We start from the raw sequence: 21,617 nt of genomic DNA, 5'->3' as shown, positions 1-21,617 counted from the left end.
TCTCTGGTCAAGTGGCGCGGCGTCAACTAAATACCTGCCAACGCAATAGAACCCGCGTCATCAACCGTGGCCCAACCTTTGGTGGGAGTCCAGGGTAATTCAGCTGATCAAAGATATAAAGAAGCGCACGGTGTCTCCAATTATCGCATCCTCGCTTCGTCAGATCGGACCTCTTCCGATTCCTATCGCCCACTTCGCGCTCTCGAAGGCTTTGGGGCCATTGCACTTCAATTAGATCTTCTTTGTGGCTACAAAAACAATATCTTGTTTGTATTGATTTCCGCCGAACCACTTGGCTCCAAGATGGTCCGTAATGAAAACAGTGAGTTTTCTTATTGTTTTCTGTAGATAGTCCCCTTGCAATCAGCAAATCGATTCAAAAGAAGTGAACTTGAAAGTGGAGGTCATTTTAATCCACTTATCACTTGCGCATTGCTCTGTATACAATTTAATCATTTCTAAAAAATGACAATTTAAGAAAGGATTTTTTGGAATTATACATTAATCTCGTAAACTTTCATATATGCTTGTTCATCACTTGGAGGTATATCCCAACATGGCATATTCCCAAATAAAACTGAATCATCAACGATATCACAGTATATTTATACGACAGCAGGATTACTTCCAAGCTAGCACTGCATACCGAAGCAGTAAATAAATGAAAAGTGTTTTGAGCATACACATCCAACTATAATACCTACCTGTCTTGTACAATTGATCTTACAAAAAAGAGAATAGGCTGAATGCACTCCACTATAGTTCCTGTGTTAGCAAGTCGAGGCTCAATACATACCTCATATTCCGCACTTTTCCTTTTGGACCCCAAGTGGACTCCTACACATGGCGCAGCTTTTTCCCTCCAAGAGTGCTGAAAGACGTGCCTACTCGCTTCAAACTTTGCAATGCAGCTCGGACAACCACATCTAAAGGTGCTGCTTGTGAAATTTGCTTAACTAATCAGATCAAAGCACCACCAGTGCAAAAACTTGAATGCTGCAAGCTTTTCATTCTAGTACTAGTTCAGCTACCAGACTGTAATTACCACTCTCTTCCCGGTGGTGGTCTTACCCTTCAGTGTGTTCTGAGTCCAAAGAGAGGAAGAAAGAAAAGAAAAAAAGCAAAGCATCAGATTAATCACAAACAATAAGTTGATAAAAGGTAAAACAATTCTCAAATTCCAGATGCAACAGAAACAGTGGGTATATCAAAAAGGAAAGCAATACAATCAATCAGACCCAAAAAAAAGCAGAAATTACCAAAAAGACAATACCTGTTAAGAATTAATATAGCACATTGCCTGTGCCTGAAGAAAATATGAATCCTTGTATTTTCTGCCACTTCCTATGTGAATCCCATTTCTTATCCAGTCCTCTCTATGTATCCAAGCATCACGACTAAAATCCAGGATACCAAGAATCTGGCATGCAAAAAATCTGTACTCATGAATACTTTATCACATTTAGGAAATTTAAGAAACAATATGACCCTTCCATTTTATTTATCCTTTTACCATGTACAACCAGATTTGACTATAAGTAGCATATCCATAAACAAAATTTCCAACTATTTAAAGTTTCTGATCAAAGCAATCGTTAGCAGATGCCTAACACATCCAGGTGGCAAGGAAATCTCAAGGAACCTGTCTGATAAAATAATTAAGGAAAAGATAACAACCATGTAGCATCATTTAATTTTCTAAAATATGCAACTCATCATTGAAAAGGGCATTCTACTTGAGATTAATGCAATAAGAAAGAGTATCAATTGACAAAAATGAAAACAAGTTCTCCTTTCCAGACAGCTGCTAACAAAGCTCATTCTTTGATCTCTCAAAAACTTGGCCATTGCACCAAGCAACCTAACACTAATCTTAGAACTTCAATGAAATTAATAATTCACAGAATTTCTCACTTAATTATGCATTCTCATATGTCTCCTAAAATATAATATGAATTATATGCCCAAAAAAAACATAAGTAAAATTTTTAACAATTAGTTGCAAAAAGTGGTGTACAGCCTTCCTGCAGCTAATCGATGATTGAGACTAACTTCCTATGGAATGAGCCACAGAAGACCAACTTCCAGTACCTTGACCACATCATAACATCTGGTATTCAAATTTAACATCATTGTCCTCATATCAAGTTGTCTCGTCAAGTTGGTCCCTGTTAAAATATTTTCAAAAATAAACTTTGTCGGACATGGTGCATCTGCTGCCTTACCAGTCCAGCATATAATCTGAATTCATCATGAATATTCAAGCAGTCAAATAGATTCACAACCTCGTCCTTCATCCTCTATTATGTAGTAGCAAACACAAGGATCTGCTTTAGATCTACATGGATCAAAACCAGATCATCAGATTTGAGAGGATCAAACTCAGATCTCTATCTAGGCAGGATCCACATTGATGTGGACCTAGTCTATTATAAAATTTTGGTCAAAAATCCTCACACTTCACTATCTGAAGTAGAAATGCAGTTATTGCATCCACATATTCAGTAGAGCATAGACCTTTATATCAACTGTTGAACCTCCAGATAGCATATGTTGAAGAATCGTTCATATGCTGTTTGTAGTAGAAATGTCATTATTGCATGCACATATTCAGTTGAGCACAGAATTTTATATCAGCTGTTGAACCTCCAAATAACGAGTGTTAAAAAAATCTATTTCTCAGAGTTAAAATAGGTATGCCAAGACATAATTTTTTGCCAAACATTGAAAAATAAACAAGAAAAGATTCCAAAAACAGGATACATAACATAACATGACACAAGGGAGCATAAGAATTTCTGGATATCTTTAACAAAGAGATGGTTGCAACTTACCGCACCCCCTTTCCATGACACAAACAATGGGTTGGTTCTTGATTGCAGCACCTGTCCAAATTATGCTAAAACCAATCATTCCCTTGAACAAAAAGATCTAAACAGAAAGACAGGACTAAGGAATCATAGTGACAAACAAAATGTGCATGTGTATAGACAAAAGGCCTCAAGAACATTATTCATTTAATTTTATGTAGTTTAAAATTAACTGTTGATCAATGGTATCAACTCACAATTGCAAAATTGTTTGATAATTTGGCCTCCCAATGGATTAGATATAGAAGGATATTAAATATTATGCAACTTTATTTTCCATGGACATGGAAAATACCTCATGTATAAGATTACAATTGAAGAGAGATCACATCAACATGTAATGCTTTGATCTCAGAAATTTCATAAATGTAGTAAGAATTGTCATTATCATAAAGAAATAGGTTAGATTAATGCTTAAAAATTTAAATGAAATAAAAAAGGACAGCATCTGCAATAATTTAAGTTTGCAATGATATAAGATTTAAGAACTTTAAAGGGTCTATTATATGTTGAACAAGGGAGACATAAATGAAGACAGCGGATGGCTAATTAGCATTTATTAAATATCTGAAAACTACAAGTTTACGGATTGCAAAACAAATATATAATTCAAATGAGGTGATTGGTCCAAAGTTATTTTTTCCTACACTTCCTCCGGGCCACAACACAAAGTTAGTGTTCAATGATTCAATTCACAATCCATGAATTTAAACATTCAAAACAAAATGTTCCTGTATTAACTAGGTTCTAAAACCTGATTCTATTGGTCTGACACATGGACAGAGAAAAATCATCTGGTACGATTGGCTACCAGGTAGTTACAAAGTTGCATTGGGTGGTAAGCCTATGGCCCAGTAGTATAGGTACCCCTTTTCTTGTTTTTTGTGTTTTAGAATCCCCAACAGCTGGCCCTTCCCTTTGCTTCAGCTCCTCCTCTTCCTCTCTAACACAAACACACACACACACACAGTAGTATAGGTACCCCTTTTTTTTGTCTTTTGTGTTTTAGAATCCCCAACAGCTGGCCCTTCCCTTTGCTTCAGCTCCTCTTCCCCTTCCTCTTCTTCTAATAAACACACACACATACTGCCCATGCATTTGCCTCCTTGCTGGTGTATAGATCTCTCTCTCTATCTCTCTCTCTCTCTATACTTGCAGTGGTTTGAGTGCAACTGACTAAAACCAAGCCACACTGACAATCACTACATTATACAGTAGACTATAGACACTAAAATGGTATCAAAGTAATAATGAAGTCTTAAAATCTCCATATAGTGCAAGTCAGAGTCGCCATCATGTGTAACTCCAGTTGCAGCTTTAGTCTAAAGCAAATTACAGTACCAAAATTCAGGTGCTAGTTTATAACTTGGAAACTAATTATATTGAACTCAATTTCAAAACAATCTCAATAGAAAGCTTTGTATTTTTGACACATTAACAAAACAATAGAAGAGGACATATGGAGATGATAACTATTTAAATTACAGGGCATTGTGGTTATAGATCTCTTTTTCTTGGCAACAATGTACTTTCATGGACTAACCTCCACAGTGTCAATTGCTTCATTTGAAGGAATAGCATGCAAAACCCTGAAATGATAAACAATTTACAATTACTGAAATTTATAAGGTAAATAACTGATCAAAAATATTAAAATTTGCCATTTTCTGCTCAACTTGTTTCAAATTAAGTAACTAACTTTAGCCAAATAATACTAAAAAAACACACGAGATGAAAAAGAATGATAGCATAGAAAAAAATAAAAAAAACAAATAGCCAAAGCAAAATTGATTTATCTACGACAAGAAAGCACTTATAGTTCTCAAGCCTCAATGCCTTTTGATAACCATTTCAAATTCCTTGACCTACAATTGCCAGTTTGAGCAACTTCATTGATGCAATATTCCAATATTTAAATTTTCCAACAAATTCAAAAAGAAAATATAGGTAGACAGCAATTGTATGAAAACTGGTGCTATAGAAAAGAACCAATAACAAATATCTTAAGCATGCCATGGTGCAACTCAAATCGGGAGTGACCTTAATCCGAAGTTGCAGAAGAATACATATGTAAGTACGGTCCTCAAAATGACAAGATTATGTCCACATTAATAATCATGAATGGAGGACAAACCTCTCTTCAACTGCTCCCACAAGACCAGCTGTCAAAGATACTCCACCTATCTGTCAAAAAAAAAAAACAAAATAAATGTAACACACTGAACATGTCAAAACACAAATAAACTCAATGCCAAGACTTCGAGAGACTTACCAGCTGTATGCTGCAAAACAGCTTCCTCTTAAGGTCCAGTCGTCCTGCAAAAAAGAGTCAGAACCAACTGTTAAGTTATTCCAATGAAATACTTAATAACTTGCAAAGAAAACTGGAAAAATTAAACCTGTTGAAAGTATACTACTAGTAATTGCTTCAGCAAGGCCAAGTTTATCATCCTTTTTAGGTCTAGATGGAAGCATGGAGTAATTATCCCACATGTTTAATCCACTGTTAACACCCAGATAAAGACCATCTGACATGTCAGGTCTCCTTGAGAATTCCATATGCCATGTATCTTCCAGCATGTCCTCATAGTCATGAAACCTAGAATAAATTGAATTTAAATGAGCATATAACGGGCAACTATCCAAGATACGGAGAGCAATAAAATTACCGAATAAAATCTCACCATGGGCGGGGAGGCTGTGGATATTCTTCAGGAACAAGAAGTGCAGGATAGAAAAGACCCATAGGAGGAACCTAGAACAATTTCACAGAACAAAAATAGTACACATAATTAGTTAAACCAGAATTTTCAAGAACAAGATAGGATTATTGAAACTGAAAATAGATTATTTTACTGGAAATTGTATATCAACGAAAACAAGAACTCATTACATGAACCAACCCTATTGCTTAGCATAAATGATCACAATATAGATGATAATATGTTCATCCTTTCTACTATATAGCATTATTTCCTGGTGCATCCGGTCCAACCTAAAACTGGTATGCAAACTATGCAGTCACTCGGTCCAATTAGGACCAAGGCTTATTGCCCAATTTGGCGCAAAGCCCAGGCTTACAGCCCAGTTTTAAAGGTTAAACAGTTTGTTTTCATCGCTATCCATTGCCTCACAGTCACTTCTTCTGTCTCCGGTGCTCCAACACCGTATCCTCCAACTCTTCCTCCTCCTCCCCTCTTTTTTCCCTGTCTCTTTGGTCCATGCGGTCTGAGGTATGCTTTGCTATGTTCTAGACTTGCGCCAGTCTGATCAGGGATTGGCACAGATCCAGTCCTGATTACCATCAAAATCTTTCTGTATACCAAATTTTATATTCACAAAATGAAAATGTATATTATGTAATCTAGCTATTACCATAATTGCAGAAATAGTTGGTTCGTTGCATCATTCAAATGAGTATTTATAAAGCTATTAAAGAGAGCATATGCAAGCACTGAGATGTCACAAGGTAGAAAATTATATGTCATCATTCAATCTCTATCATTAATTAACCAGAATCCTGCTATATTGTCACCAACATGCTCCTTGTACATAAAGAATAAACAAACAAGAAATTCCATGTAAAAAAAGAAGAAACTAACAAAAAGCTAATGTTCCATAATTAACAAGTCTTGCTAGAACTAGAAAAAAGGTTTTTCTTCAATAAAGCGTGAATATAACATGAAGCACACACGTCCTGTAAACCTGTATGCATATTATGCATGAATAGATTTAACCGTATGTGTACAGAGAAATGATTATAAATACTCATCTATTCATCTATGCATAACCAAGGGATTATATATATACAATCAACATTTACTAATACATGTAATCATATAAGTATGGAGTCCCAAATATAAAAAAGAAAACAACTATGATTTGGTGCTATATTTAACTAGATTAAATAAAAGATAAACAGTCCTAATCCTAGAAGCCCACAATTACGAACCAACTAAATGCTTGCTCATCAAAATCCACTATCCCAGAAAAACAAAGCTACAAAAGTAAATTTCACAACACTGCTGATTTTAACAAAATTTTAATTCAACCAAAAAAAAAAGAAACCTACATTAAGGGCAGATAGCCTTGTCTTATGTGAGCCAACAGGTCTAACTTCATCAAATGAATGAACTATGGCCACAGCATCATATTCTCCTTCCTGTCAAAAAGAAAAGTTTCTTAGTTATGAAACTTAAGATTTGAAGTAGAAATTTGGTAAGATAATACTATATAACCATCTATATTTTTAATTGACCATCTCTAACACACGCACTAGGAAGATGATGTAACTACATTAAATCATCAACAGTGATATATCATGATGCACACATGGAATATGGTACGTAAGATAGAAATCAACCAGTAAATACATCAGCTTAAAGTTGAATATGAAAAAAAATGAACAACAACGGACAGCTATGCAGAAAAAGTAAAACAAGTATTTTAGCGCCACATGGTAACATAATATGACTTGCTAGCCCATAAAGCTCCACGTCCAGTAACTCCTACACCATCGAATTTGCTAATGGAGTAAGCATATCAAATAAATTATTCAGTGATCCATAACTACACAAACCAATCTACAATGCACATCCAAAACTGGCTATTATAAGGTCTCATACATATCTGAATGAATTCTAGGCCCAATAACTAATTCCAATCAGCCGAGTACAATGTTCAAAGATAACCATTGATAAACCTTCTTCATAAACCATTATTTTGTAATTACATTTATATCATGCAGAATGCTGCTGCAAGCTTGGGCTTGCTGATGCACTGCCAAGATAACTTGTGTCTCAATTTTTAACCTCATTCCCCATTCCTATTTTATTTTCTTGAAGACTTGCATAGTTTTGTTTGACTAAAAGAGACACCGAAGCTGGCAGGTAAAACCCACCCCCTTCTCTTTCTTGGTTATCTTTTTTTCCTTTTCTTGTTATAATCTTAGTGTGCCTGTGAAATAATAGTTTGATAAGAACCTAACCAAAGTCTAATACTAAACCAAACCCATGATCACAGTTATTTTATCGCACCAAACTTGATGAACATCAACAGCCAAAGAGTTATTATTTCCGCTATCATAATTGGATCATAAGTAGCCTCTCTCCTAAATGGCAAATGTTACATAGTTAGAGGCAAGGTTCGTAATTTCGTGCCGTATCGACATTTCGAGTTTTGCTCGATATGGTACAGTACAGGTGTACTGAACAGTATGCCAGGGTGTACCACTTGGTACGTATATATATTATAAAAAATATAAAAATCAATATATAAAAATATTAAAAAAAAAAAAAGGAGGCGTACGTTGTCTTAGTGATGTCGCCTCCTTTTCTTCTCCTCAATGCATCAGACGAGGAGAAGACTGCATCTATGGCGTTCGGCGAAGACGTCGAAGGCCGCAGACGTCTATGGCCTTCAGCGAAGAACGTGGCAAAGGTCGTAAGTGTCTCCAGCCTTCAGCGAAGAACACGGCGAAGAATAAGACGAGCCGTCGCCTCTCCATTACCTCTTGGATCGAGATCGTCGAGGGAGGGCGGCGCTGAATTGGGAAGCATCAAGGTTCTCCAGATTCTCCCTCTTATCCCTCGACGCTTCTTCTTCCCTTGCTGCAACCAGGCTGATACTGCCCGGTAGTGGGTAACGACGGTCAAAATCGACCGTTACCACCCGATACAACCCCATATCATCCGATACGGGGCTAGATCAACAGTCTACCCGATACAGGCAGTATCATTCAGTATTGTAATCCTTGATTAGAGGACCTATTCATATATTAAAAACAAACAAAATAATATATAGAAAAATTGTAAACCATCTTGCAATCTAAGGAATAAAATTACCTTAAAATTTAATGCAAGATATACTCAGTAAGTGAACATAAGCTAGATGCCTAAGCTGGTTAACTCAAAACTGACAATTTATGCTTAGGGTCAGTTCAGTGCCACCGATATCATTTGTGAAGTAATAAAAAAAAACTTTACTAATAACATGTTGAAAACAAAAAAAACAGGTCATAATATTAAATGCTGGCAACAAACTTACTCTAATCTGACAGTAAGATTCCTTTATTTTGTTAAGCATAAACATGTCAATAGGCTTCACCAGTGGATTAGTTTGAATAGGTGGCCAAGTCTGATGGTAACGCTGTAACCACAAGAGGCATCTCGAGATATCCTACATGAAATAGATTAATGAACATTTAGTTTTTGTTTTGTCAAGGTAAGTAATAAATAACCAAAAAACTAATTGATGAGTTGTTAGGCATATATCACACAAAAAAAATAATGAATAATCAAAATTCTTGACCAAAAAATTTATTCACGATTTTTTGGGAATGAAAATAAACCCAAAAGTAAAAAAATTCATGTCAAACCTCTCCACCATAAGGCAACGTGAGAACTGTAGAAGGCAAAGCTACACCATCCTGAAAATTAATGCAAAATTATGATATATAAATTAATAAAAAAAATATTAGAGCTCAAAGAGTCAAAGTATATGCTTGACCCAAACCCATGCATATCACTTACAGCAACTCAGTGCTTAATGCCATTACAATATGGAAAAATATTCTGCATTCCTGTCCTAATCAATTAAATAAGAAGTGAGTAAAGCATTTCCTTGCCTCGATGCAAATTACTGATGTTACTTGAGCACCAATGTTAACAACACAAGCCGTAGATAATCCATTCCCAAAGGTTGCAGCTAGACCTTCCTGAATTGAAAAAGGATTAGAATGAACATACAATATATAACACAATCTAGTAGCAACCATGAAAACATAAAACAAAAGAAACTTAAACTGAATCTCTCACGAAATGACAAAGAAAGCCATCAAGATTCTCTTGTACCAACAAAAAGTCATACAACTAGAACACATGGCCAAAGAAGAAATAAAAATTAGAGATTTGAATTTTTAAATGAAAAATGGGGAAAATAAGTATAAATGTAATACCCTGATTGAATCTCACGTTGAGAGTGAGCAAAGCTAAAATTAGCTATAAAAATCAAAAATACTATAGTATTGGGCTTAAGCATTTTGGGCCAGTGGTGTACTACAATACTAGGTTTAAGAATTTTGGATCGGTGGTTCGAGCTCAACAAAGTTTATAAACCAATTATTCCATCAAGTCGGATCATAACAATTGGTATCAGATCCAACCTAATACTTTGCATGGGTAAAAAGCTCAATTAAGGAAGGACTACCCATAGACAAGGCCAGATGACACATCACAACGTGAAGTCATCACTAGGATAAGTCTCACGTTCATCATACTAGAGTTTGATTCCAAGCTATACTAGACCTTGACGAGATGTCAAACTCTTAAGTGGGGAGGACTGTGGCATCACAGTTTAGTCCTTCATAAAAAAAATGTACAAAGACTAAGATTGACTTATAAGAACCTAACGAGTGTACATCAGGTTGGGTCATAGTCGGGTCATGACAATAAAAATTATGCAAGTTTCAAAATATACACAATTATACAAATCAAAGCAATCTAAAATGTCATTGTTGAACTATTAGAAAGTTAGTGTACATCTGGACCTTGTCCAAAGAACTAATAAGACATTATTCTAAGATTCAGCAATGAGCGATTAAAACACTATATGCTGCATTTGCAGAATACTTAAAAGCAAAACATAATGCAATTGGGTCTTTGTTCCCTGCGTGTACAGAGGTATAATTTTGGTACATGAGAAGGGTAACAAAGCAAAACATAACGTAAGCAAGTTTCAAAATCTTTTGGTACATGAGAAGGGTAACATGGCTTTGGCACAATGAATTTAGTATAATTTTAGCAAAAATAATATAAATTATGAAAGAATAGTATCACATCTTTTTCGGACTTTGAGGAGTAGTTTTGTGGTATATTCCGAATCGCCTTTCCATTAATATTGAATTATCTATAAAGAAATTATTTGAATTGTTAGATTATTTTTTATACAACTTAAACTTTAATATTTAAATGAATTAAGTAATCAATCGATGAATATACCTGATTCTACTATAAAAAAGAACGACGGGACTCCACAGGCGGTGGATCGGGATCCTCAATCTTATATATTTGTATATCAATATGATATGTTTGTCGGACCCAATCATGAAATTGATCCCATGACATAGTGTACTGATCAGGGTTTACTGTACCGATGCGTACAGCTCAATACGGGCGGTATGTACCGATCCGACAAGATACTAATACACGAACCGCCCGTTACCGGGTGATACCGATCACTTGACCTCGTATCGAGCGATACGAGGTCTGTACTAGGAGGTAGCAGTCAAAATCCGATCGTTACCGATCGAGGGCTGAGATTGCCCTATTTCAAATGGTCAATTTGACCACTTAAGGCTTAGAAAAGGGTTTTTAAACTCTTTCTTCCCTACTCTTTCAACTCAATTCACTCTCTCAAACTTTTTTTCACTCATATCTCTCTTATTCTCACTTTTTGACTCTCTTAAACTCAACAAAGCTACGATTTGAGCAAATGCAACAAAGCCTACACAACATAGACAAAGAGCAAAGTTCATCATATTCACAATCGTATTATGGAAAATCTTACAACCAACAGTAGTATAGTGTAGTTTGTCATACTTTTCCGAGCAACAGTACGATAATCGAACTTACGAGACGGAGCAGCAGATCAATAGCAAAAGTAAAAGTTAGGATATTCTCTATGCTTGACACCAATACATGTCACACTCATCCTTACCTCAAGAGCCGCCTTAGACACGTGATTCACGACAATCAGACTACGATCATCATCATATTGATACACCAATAGCATACAATGTATCAATACAAAAGATTATAATTTCGGTCTATACCAATGTACCGAGCCCTGCTTAGTACGGTCCGTACCGAGGCATACCGACGATACGCAAGGCAGTGATTTAAAAAGCGCTAGGCGCTAAAAGGCACCAAGGTCCAAAGACGCCTGAGGCGCTAGGCGCTCACCCGAGCGAAGCGAGACGCTAAAATATAAAAATATATAATATAATTAATAAATATAATTATTTAAAATTTTAAATTAAAATATGCTATTAAATTAAGAAAATCTATTAACAGCATTGAAAATTAATAATTTCAAATAAACCTAACAATATTAACAGTATACAGTATACTGTTAACAGTATACTGTATACTATTAACAGAAGGAGAAGAAGAAAGTGTAAGGGGGTGCTGAGCCTACTAACTGAGAAAAGAGGAAGCGGTAGCAGCAGCGGAGTGCAAGGAGGCAGCGACGAGCAGCGGGAGGCGCGAGTGGTGACAGCGGCAGCGTTTACGAGCAACGACAGCGGCGAGCAGCGGCAGCAGGAGCGGCGAGCAGCGGGAGGCGCGAGCGGCGACAGCGGCAGCGTTTGCGAGCAGCAACAGCGGCGAGCAGCGGGAGCTGGAGCAGGAGCGGCGAGCAGCGGGAGGCGCGAGCGGCGACTGAGGCAGCGTTTGTGAGCAGCGACAGCGGCGAGCATCGGCAGCGGGAGCAAGAGCGGCGAGCAGCGGGAGGCGCGGGCGGCGACAGAGGCAGCATTTGTGAGCAGCGACAGCGGCGAGCAGCGGGAGCAGGAGCGGCGAGCAGCGAGAAGCGCGAGCGGCGACAGAGGCAGCGTTTGCGAGCAACAAGATCGGGATCGGGAGCAACAGCGGCGAGGGTTAGGGTTAGGGTTGGGTTCTCACTTATATCGATTTTAGTTGGTTTGATTAAACCAACTAACCATCAAAGACCGAACCAGGACCAAACCAGACCTAAAATCCTAGTTCGGTCGCCTTGGTTAACCCAGGCGCTCGCCTGAAGCGCCCAGCGCCTGGGCTCGAGCGAGCGCCCAGGCGGTGCCTGTTTGAAGCGCGCCGCCTGGGAGATTAGCGAGGCGCTCGGGCGAGGCGAGAGCTCGGGCCTCGCCACGCCCGAGTGCCTAAGCGAGCGCCGAAGCGCCTTTTTAAATCACAGACGCCAGGGTTTACCGACGATATGCCCAAAATCATAAAAAAAAACCTGAAAAAAAAAAAAAAGTTAGATTAGGATTTTTAAGTTAAAAATAAGTATAATTTTTGTATAATTTTAGCAAAAATAATGTAAATTAGGAAATAATAGTACTGCATCTTTTTCAAGCTTTGAAGAGTAGCTTTGTGGTATGTTCCAGATCATCTTTCCGTTAATATTAAATTATCTACAAAGAAATTATTTCAATTGTTAGATTATTTTTTATACAACTTAAACTTTAAGATTCAAATGAATTAAATAATCAAATAATGGATATACCTAGTTCTACCACAAAAAAAAATGATGGGACTCCACATTTGGTGGATCGAGAACCTCGATCTTATATATATGTATTATCAATATGTTATGTTTGTCGGACTTATCATGAAATTGATCCCATGACATAGAGTAATGATACATACCGCATGTTATTGATGCATCAATGTGGTGATGATCGTAGTCTGATCATCGTGAACCATACGTCCGAGGCGGCTCCTGAGGCAAGGACGATGTAGCATGTATTGATGCGGAGCATAGAGAATGTTAGAACTTCTACTTTCGATATTCATCTGCTGCTCCGTCTCGTAAGATCGATTATCGTATTGTTGTTTAGAGAAGTATGACCAACTATCACCGTACTGCTATTAGCCATAAGATTCTCCATAATATGATAACTGTGAATACAATAAACTTTGATCTGTGTCTACATCATGTAGGCTCTGTCGTATCTGCTCAAATCATAGCTTTGTTGACTTTAGAAGAGTCAAAATGTAAGAATAAGAGAGAAATGTAAGTAAAAAGAGAAAGAATTTAAGAGGTTAAGAGTGAAATGAGTTGAAAGAGTTTAAAAATCCTTTTCTAAGCCTCAAATGATCAAATTGACCATTTAAAATAGAGCAATCTCAGCCATTGATCAGTAATGGTCGAAATCCAACTGTTATCGATCAGTACAGGTCGATAACGATCGGATTTCGACCACTACCACTAGGTATAGACCTCGTATCATCGGATACTGGGTCAAGTGACTGGTACCGCCTGATAGAGGGCAATTTGCATACCGGTATCCTGTCAGACTAGTACATACTGCCCGTACTGAGCAATACGCATTGGTACAGCAAACCCTAGCTATAGCTTCCAATTTTGATAAAATGATAGTAATATAGATTAGAAACTTTGTGCTACATCCTCCTGTTAGAAACAATTACTCACTTGAAAGAAATATGTTTCAGTTCACTACAAAAGAACTAATTAATGTTAAAGAAGGTATGCAATGTGACAAATGAAAGAAAAAAAAACATGCTTTCCACTTAAATACAAAAACTAATAATAATAAAATTTCTAATACAGGATAACTAGATTTATATAACATATCATAACACAATAAAATAACATTTTTTAGTCAGAAAGTAAATTTTAAAAGTACCTTAGATGGCAATATGCAAAGTAACTCAATGATTGATTAGGTTTTTTGTAAGCATAACCATATATTTGGTTCAGCAAATCACCACGACACTAACAGAAGAAAAATATGCTACAGTATGTAGCCCAAATACAAAAAGAGTGCTCTATGTTTACCCTACTAAGCAGTAAACATAATTTCTTTGCACCTGATGTACCACTGCCAAGCTAAACTTTAGGTCACGCAGAACAACAGACAGCATTTCTTTGATTTCTGCAGAAGAAGAGTCATACATCATGTTTTTACAGCAAACAGTTTTCACCATTAACTTAAACAAGGATAAGGATTAAAAGCAAAAGCTTTGTTTATAACTCTAGAAGCTTTTACAAATCTAAAAGAAAGTTACACTGCAAAATATTCGAAAAACTACTTAATGAAAATTTTCAAATTATTTGTTACAAACACAGGCAGCATAAAATCTCTGCACTGCATACCAAATTTTCCAACAAAATGAAGAACAAAATATCTGTAACAAATATTGAAGCTCTCGGTAGTTTCCAATATTGAAGCTCTCAGTACAAAATATCTAAAACAAACATTGGCATCACTAACAGAAAAAGAGGGACAAATCAAGAATTTTTAATGTTTACAAAAGTAAATGCACACAATATTATCTTGCTTTTATTTGCTGATTTAAAGGTTAAAAATTTTAAACAAAACACAGTTGTACAAGAAGCAACTTCCAAAGAAACTAGCCTACCAAAGTCGATATGAGTCATGCCAACTACATTGAGATTATTATTCATCATGTTAAGCATTGAGACTATCTTATATCATACAAGACATCTGAACAACATAGAAACCACTATATGTACAATTGTACATATTGTGAAGTTCCTTATCATGCTTTTGGCAATTACATAATATAATCTGAGCTTGTGAAAGATTAAGCAAGACATTTTCTATCCAGATAATATATAAGATAATATATAGTAACACATTATAATAAAATGGGAAAGCAACATGTGGCTCATGAAATTCATGGTTACCCATTCCCATTACATACGAGGGTCATCCCATCGTTGCCCCCTGTCCGCGTGGTGACAAGTGGGCACGTTGGGCTTGGCGTCATGAAGGACGTGAGGTCAACCCCAAATTGTTAGAAATTTATGCCTTTGTTGTTCATGTTCCCAGTACATATGTCTAAATAAATTTTAGTGTTGGGAAGCATGCAAAGAGAGAGAGAGAGAAGCAACATAGTGGTTACCCAGACCCATCAAAAGGCTCCAATTTGATAAGCATGTCCTCAACACCAATTGATCGTAACAAAAAATAACACAAATCAGATACATACCACGGTTGTCAAATGTTTCTGGCAAAACAAGAATGGCAGAGTATAAGTTTCTCTCTCCTGAAGGAAGATGAAGTTTTTCGGTTAATATCCAATTCCAAATATCATGTAAATCTTCCAAGACCTGCAGCAAAATAAAGCCCTTTTAATGAAACATTATTTAAATTTATAATATTTTGAATCACACTAGATCTTTGACATATATAAACACCAACAAATGCTTAAAAAAAAAATCTGTTGGAAACTCTTTGGGTCATAATGGTCTGGCTTGAATGGTGTGGTTTAGATGGTAGAGCCTTCAGTTTCAATAATTTATTTAAGGCCTCAAATATTCTTAATGTTAATCAATGTAACTTGACTCTGGTCTTTAGTTTGCACTGACTGACTTCGAGGTTTATCTGTTCCAAACTAGCAGCTGGTTATCACTTTGTTGCATCTGCATAGTCTTTTCTTCTTCACCGACAAAGATAATATTTGGATCCGCTAGTCAAAATGTTCTAAATAATATATATGGAGCATGTATCCTAGTTTAATTTCTATCAACTACCCAATCAAAATACATGAAAAAGAGTTTTTGTACCAATTTTTAAGATGCTGAAAATGTGTGGTAGCCATCTTAACACATCAACTATGGCAGAAAAAAAATGGCCAAGTCTTATAGGATAACAGTAACTTCATGCTGTAAAGGATGATGCTGTGAAACATTAAAATGGCCATGTCTTATGGGATGATGATAACTACCTGCTGTAAAGGATAATGCTGTGAAACATTAAAATGGCCACGTCTTATAGGATGACTTAAACAATATGGCTCCACAGAAGAAATTTTCAGGGCTTCTTCCCCACATATGAACTCCTTGAACATAAACTCTTCGGGAGGGGACTCTCCATCATCATCAGCTTTAGAATTTGAGGGTTCACATTCAGCATCCTTGTCCTCTGCTCTTTCTGGAAAAATCAAAACCATTGATAAGCTCATTTAAAATAAAGAAGGGAAAAAGAAAGCAAATGCAATCTTACAACAAAAAATGACACGAATAAGGACACACCATCTACCAGTGAACCTGACACATTCATCTGTTCAGAACACCACCACAACAACAACAACAAAAAAAACTATTTTTTTAATTTGAATTGCAGAAGACCTTCTCTTGGTAACAATTGCTTTTTGAACGTTCATCTCACCACCACCGGCTCTCCTTTGATGCAATACCTCACCTTAGATTCCAAGGAACCTCCTTGGCTACCCTCTTAATCATATATACTTATCAACCACCAATTTCTACAAAGTGTGGTATCATCTTCTTCGAAGTTTTAAACCCCTTACTTTTCCACCCTATTGGCCACCATACTTCTTTTCAGGCAATTAAACTTGTATTCCCTTATCAACCAGAAAAGACCACAAAATCATATTTTGCCATCAGATAAAGAATAAAAATCACGATGATAGTACCAAGGCTTTTAATTTTGGGTACCAAACACGTACTGGCTCTAAGCCATAATGATGTACCATGTTGGTACTTGAAAAATAAAAAAAGATAATACTTGGTCCCAATGTTTTCAAAAGGCACTCGGATGAAGCAAGACCCAAGCACCTTGCAACACCTCAGAGAAGGCGTTTCAATGAAGCACTGCTCAAGTGAGCGCCCAAGCCAAATCAAGTCAACTTGGAGTCTAGGTTCGATTGGGCGAGTAAGTTGGCTCAATTGGACCAACTAATGTGATCCCCTGCCCCCCACCCTGACGCCAGACCTAGTGAAAGAAACCAGAAGCGACACCCTACTGCTTGTCTGCCAGCTTCATACGCTCCGTCCACCACTGAAGCCCTGTCTGCTTCGTCCGCTGCCTTTGTCCAGCACTAAAACTTCATCTGCCACCCTCTCTAGCTTTGTCTGTTGTTGGTTTCCACCTTCCTCCACAGTTGTTGTTTACTTCTCCATCTTCTCGGTTCTCTCTCTCATTTTATAGGAAATACTTTCGTCGATTAACTTATTGCACTATATTGAGGTGGTGCACTGTTACTACAATAGGAGTTAAAACATAGGAGTTTGTGGTTGATTAACCTGCTGTCAAAGAGTTAGAATTCCCTGTTACACTGTTACCATATTGAGGTCGGTTCACTTAGTGCACTATTTTTATTTTTGTGATACATATTTAATTATTCATCATATATAATTTTAAAAAATCTTATTTGGGACCTATATATATATATATATATATATATATATATATATATATATATATATATATAATCTTCCTGTATCTTCTTTTGGTGATGGCTCTGTTCAAGTATACACACACACACACACACATATGAAGTTTGGCCTAAACTTTATCAGCAAATGACACAATAATTGTAAAAGAAATCTAGAAACTATTTAGGCGCTACATCCTCTGTGTGACGCAATGAGCAATACAAAGGTTCAAACTAGCATACTGAGGCAGCAACTTAGTTACTCAAAGCAAATGGTAAAAAAATTGTCACAATAAAAATATATATATTTTAATAGTGACTTACATTAGGCAAATATCCTCAAAGAGACTATGTACTTAGTCTTAGTCAAACTAGGAGACTATGTACTTAATCAAAGCAAATAAAAAAATGGAATAACAAAAAATACTAATTTTTTCATACCAACTTCCCATTAGTTTGGGTGAAGTCTATAGAAGCTATGGAGCAACAAATAGGAGGGAACATAAAATGAGAAACATCAACCTAGTAAAGTTAGCTCTCTAGGGAAATACCAAAATGAACTGAATGAAAACAGTATAATCAAATATGACCAGAAAGTGTGATTTGAGAAGTATCAACTGCCAAAGATCGGTTTGGCTTTTTCTCCATCACATTTGTCCAACTATATGAAGTTTCACTTCTGCTTTGGTGTGAAGCATAGCCGTCAACTGGTCCCATCTGCAAAGCAGCATAATGTATCTTATAAAAGCTCACATGATGAATTTAGGAGCTTCAGTTCCCAGTATACACTTGTTAAAAATAAAATTAAACTCCTTTTCTTTCTTTCAATCTTATGGCATGCACATGCATATCAAAAGAAAACAACTTTAAAAAATAATACAAGGGATAACCATGAACTGTTCAACACATTTCACAGGCAGTACAGGTAAGAACAAGTCATGAGAAGGAAGATACTGCATGATAGGATCATATTAATATAGTCTTCTGAAAGGTCTGCAAAATTAGTTTCCAGACTCATCCAACTATGACCTAATGTAGCAGAAAAGAGAGAAATATGAAGATCTCCGCTTTGATTTTGTTCATCTCCTCATAAGCTTAAAGCAAATTTTGTGTGTAAAATTTTCCATAATAATATCTTGGAATTTGAAACTTCATATGCAAAGTTTAAGTAGCCACAACTGAGAAGATAAGACAAAAAAATTGTATCTGTAAAGTAGGAGGTATCATACTTCCCACACTGAAACAAGTACCAAAAGAATGTAATAAGAAAAATAGAAATGCACAAAGGACGAGACAAGCTCAATCTACAACCAAATTATTTGCATTCCCCACTTACTTACTTCGTATTCTAACCAAACTGGCATAAGCAGAGTGAAAATTCTCCACATTGCCATCTTAGTTCCAAAGAAAGATCTGACAATAAATATGTCAATATCACGTTTAACTCCATCGAGCAAATAGCAGCGTAGTGACCTAATACTCTCAGTTAATTTACAAGAAGTATTTTCTTAAGATGTTTAAGATCAAAACTCAGGCTTTTTTATCTTTATATATTTTAATTTCTTGCAGGCAGACTACTTTTGCCACCTCCTCAAACTGGTCATATAATTTAGCTTCTGTTTATTTCTTTGTTTGATAATGATTTGATTAACTATAACAACTTTGATTACTCCGTGATGGTCATTCTGTATCATAAGACTTACAAGTTGCATGGACTCACTGAATTTCATTCGATGCTACGAGCATGCTTATGCATGTTAAGTACTCAGAATCCACTTATCATCATGTCAATTTCAAAATCGCAAGTTAATAGTACCACCAAATGACACAAACCACATAGTTAAGAACAAAGATACCTTACGAGGAAATGAGTTGCTTTCCACCTCTTCATCCAGAAATGGGATCTTCAAAAATGATGCAATCTGCAAACAACAAGCAATCCTTATTACCTAAGTTTGATGGTCATTACTACAATAGATTAATTCCAAAGGAAGATGGATTGGAAGCTCATTCATTACAGTGTCATACGCCTTCTCACGCTCCAATTGTTGGGATGGAATTGCTTGCAAGTTAAGCACCTGGAACCAAAACAAAAACCATAAGAACAGGAAGGAGAAGAGTTAACTAAGTACAGCAACATCAATCAAAACCTCATTACCTGATCCTGCACACTTCCCGTCAGTCTGTTGTCGGAACCCTTCACATGCCGTGCTATACAGTGAGGAATGTTGAATGGTACTTGTTGATTAGCAAAGCCTATTCTAACATTTGCAGATCCTTGCATAAACATATAAGAGATAAACACACCCAAATCAGATGGGGAGAAACATCAGACATCCAAGAATCTAAAGAAGGTTGAACGGAACAAATAATTCAACAATGCTAACCACTAAATCAAAACCAATGAAACCTGGCTCTACCAAGAATCCACCAAATCAGGGCATACAACAATCCCTTCCAACAATATTGCATACTTATTTTTCTTTAGATATTCGCAAAGGGGAAAAGGTTTCAAACTCCAGGACCAGCTGCATGTTGTAAGATTAAATATCAGAATTAGAGTTCCGGACGTAAATTGATGATGTAGATCTTAAAGCCATGCTCACTGATGAGCCGGGAAAGAACCATGACCTTGAGGTAATCCTGACGGAACAAATGCCTTCCCAAATCCGACTAGTACCCTAAAACCCGAAGAAAAATGAACGGCACAAATAATCCAAGGCCACTAACCACTACGTAAAGTCCAACAAAACCTAGCTCTTTCAGGAATCCACCAAATCAAGGCGTACAACAAACCGTTCCACCAATACCACATTCTCATTGTTCATAAGAGATTAGCAAAGGGGAAAAGGTTTCAAACTGCAGGAAAATCACTTCCTGAAATATAAAAGACCAGAATTAGGGTTCGGGACCAGGATTGATGACTTACGTCGTTGATTAATTGGAAAACCACCACGGTTTTAAGGTCATCCTGAAGGGACGAATGCCTTCCCGAATCCAACTAGTACCTAAAAACCTAAAAGAAGGTTAACGGCACGAGTAATTCAAGGCCACAACCATTGCGGAAACCTAGCTCTACCAAAAACCCACAGAATCAAGGCATACAACAATCCCTTCCAAACAATACTGCATAGTCATCGTTCTCGAGATATTAACAAAGGGGAAAAGGTTTCGAACTGCAGGATCGACCGCTTCTTGAGAAATAAAAGACAAGGACTAGGGTTTGAGACCTGGATTGATGACGACGAGATTGGCACCGCGCTCGTTGATCAGCTGGGAAGGAACCACGCTCTTGTAGTAATCCTGAAGCGACGAACACCAACGTGAAGCGTATCAAAAGATCGACAAAGAAAAGAAAGCAAAAAGGAGGAGTGGAACGTCGGAGGAAGGGGAGAGCTCACCATGACGAGAAGAAGCAAGAAGCGAGCGACAAGCGGGATGGAGACGCGCAGGTTCGAGGATCCGCCGGAAAGTGTGATATATATACGGAAGCAACAGAGAAACCATGTTTCGGTAACTTGCGGTTTTGGATCTGTGATGCGGATTTACGGTTTTTTCGGGTTTACCGTCTACCCGATCCGACCCGTTTAAAATAAAAATAAATTATAATGAGATGTATTAAAGTCTAATTACAATACCCATTAATCTATAAGGATTAATAGGAAACAATGAGTCAGATTCAGGACTAGTTTGAATGTAGAAATGAGGAGCATAAAATTCACGAGTAATAAATATTACTATTTTTAAAAAAAAATACTTATTATATTAAGTGACAAATACAATAATACACTAATCAATTCGAAAATTTCAATAGAGACAA

At 36.7% G+C, this 21,617-nt stretch overlaps 1 protein-coding gene across 1 annotated transcript; it reads right to left on the bottom strand.

The window, feature by feature from the left end:
* Positions 1 to 547: 547 nt before the first annotated feature.
* LOC135634218 (actin-related protein 9-like) lies at positions 548 to 21,268 on the bottom strand. Its single transcript, XM_065144534.1, has 21 exons — positions 21,199 to 21,268; positions 21,028 to 21,100; positions 19,956 to 20,074; positions 19,816 to 19,875; positions 19,654 to 19,719; positions 18,388 to 18,514; positions 16,346 to 16,551; positions 15,608 to 15,728; positions 14,462 to 14,526; positions 9,496 to 9,585; positions 9,247 to 9,297; positions 8,916 to 9,047; positions 6,943 to 7,032; positions 5,555 to 5,625; positions 5,270 to 5,469; positions 5,143 to 5,186; positions 5,005 to 5,054; positions 4,414 to 4,459; positions 2,835 to 2,885; positions 1,274 to 1,420; positions 548 to 1,084 (listed from the first exon to the last, which is right to left on the bottom strand). The coding sequence occupies exons 1-20, from the start codon at positions 21,199 to 21,201 to the stop codon at positions 1,277 to 1,279; spliced, it is 1,809 nt and encodes a 602-aa protein (XP_065000606.1). The 5' UTR covers positions 21,202 to 21,268; the 3' UTR covers positions 548 to 1,084; positions 1,274 to 1,276.
* Positions 21,269 to 21,617: the final 349 nt, after the last annotated feature.

This window comes from Musa acuminata, chromosome BXJ3-3 (genome assembly GCF_036884655.1).
Source record: "Musa acuminata AAA Group cultivar baxijiao chromosome BXJ3-3, Cavendish_Baxijiao_AAA, whole genome shotgun sequence".
Classification (NCBI taxonomy): domain Eukaryota; kingdom Viridiplantae; phylum Streptophyta; class Magnoliopsida; order Zingiberales; family Musaceae; genus Musa; species Musa acuminata.
Note: the sequence above shows the minus strand (reverse complement) of the source record. Positions and strands in the feature narration are given on the sequence as shown.

Bases quoted from the DNA above. Each gene is read 5' to 3' on its own strand.
- LOC135634218 (XM_065144534.1), bottom strand. The intron at 18,515-19,653 runs GTATCTTTGTTC...GCTGCTTTGCAG, and splicing joins GCAACTCATTTCCTCGTAAG to ATGGGACCAGTTGACGGCTA. The intron at 7,033-8,915 runs GTAAGTTTGTTG...TCTTTTTGACAG, and splicing joins AATCTTACTGTCAGATTAGA to GAAGGAGAATATGATGCTGT.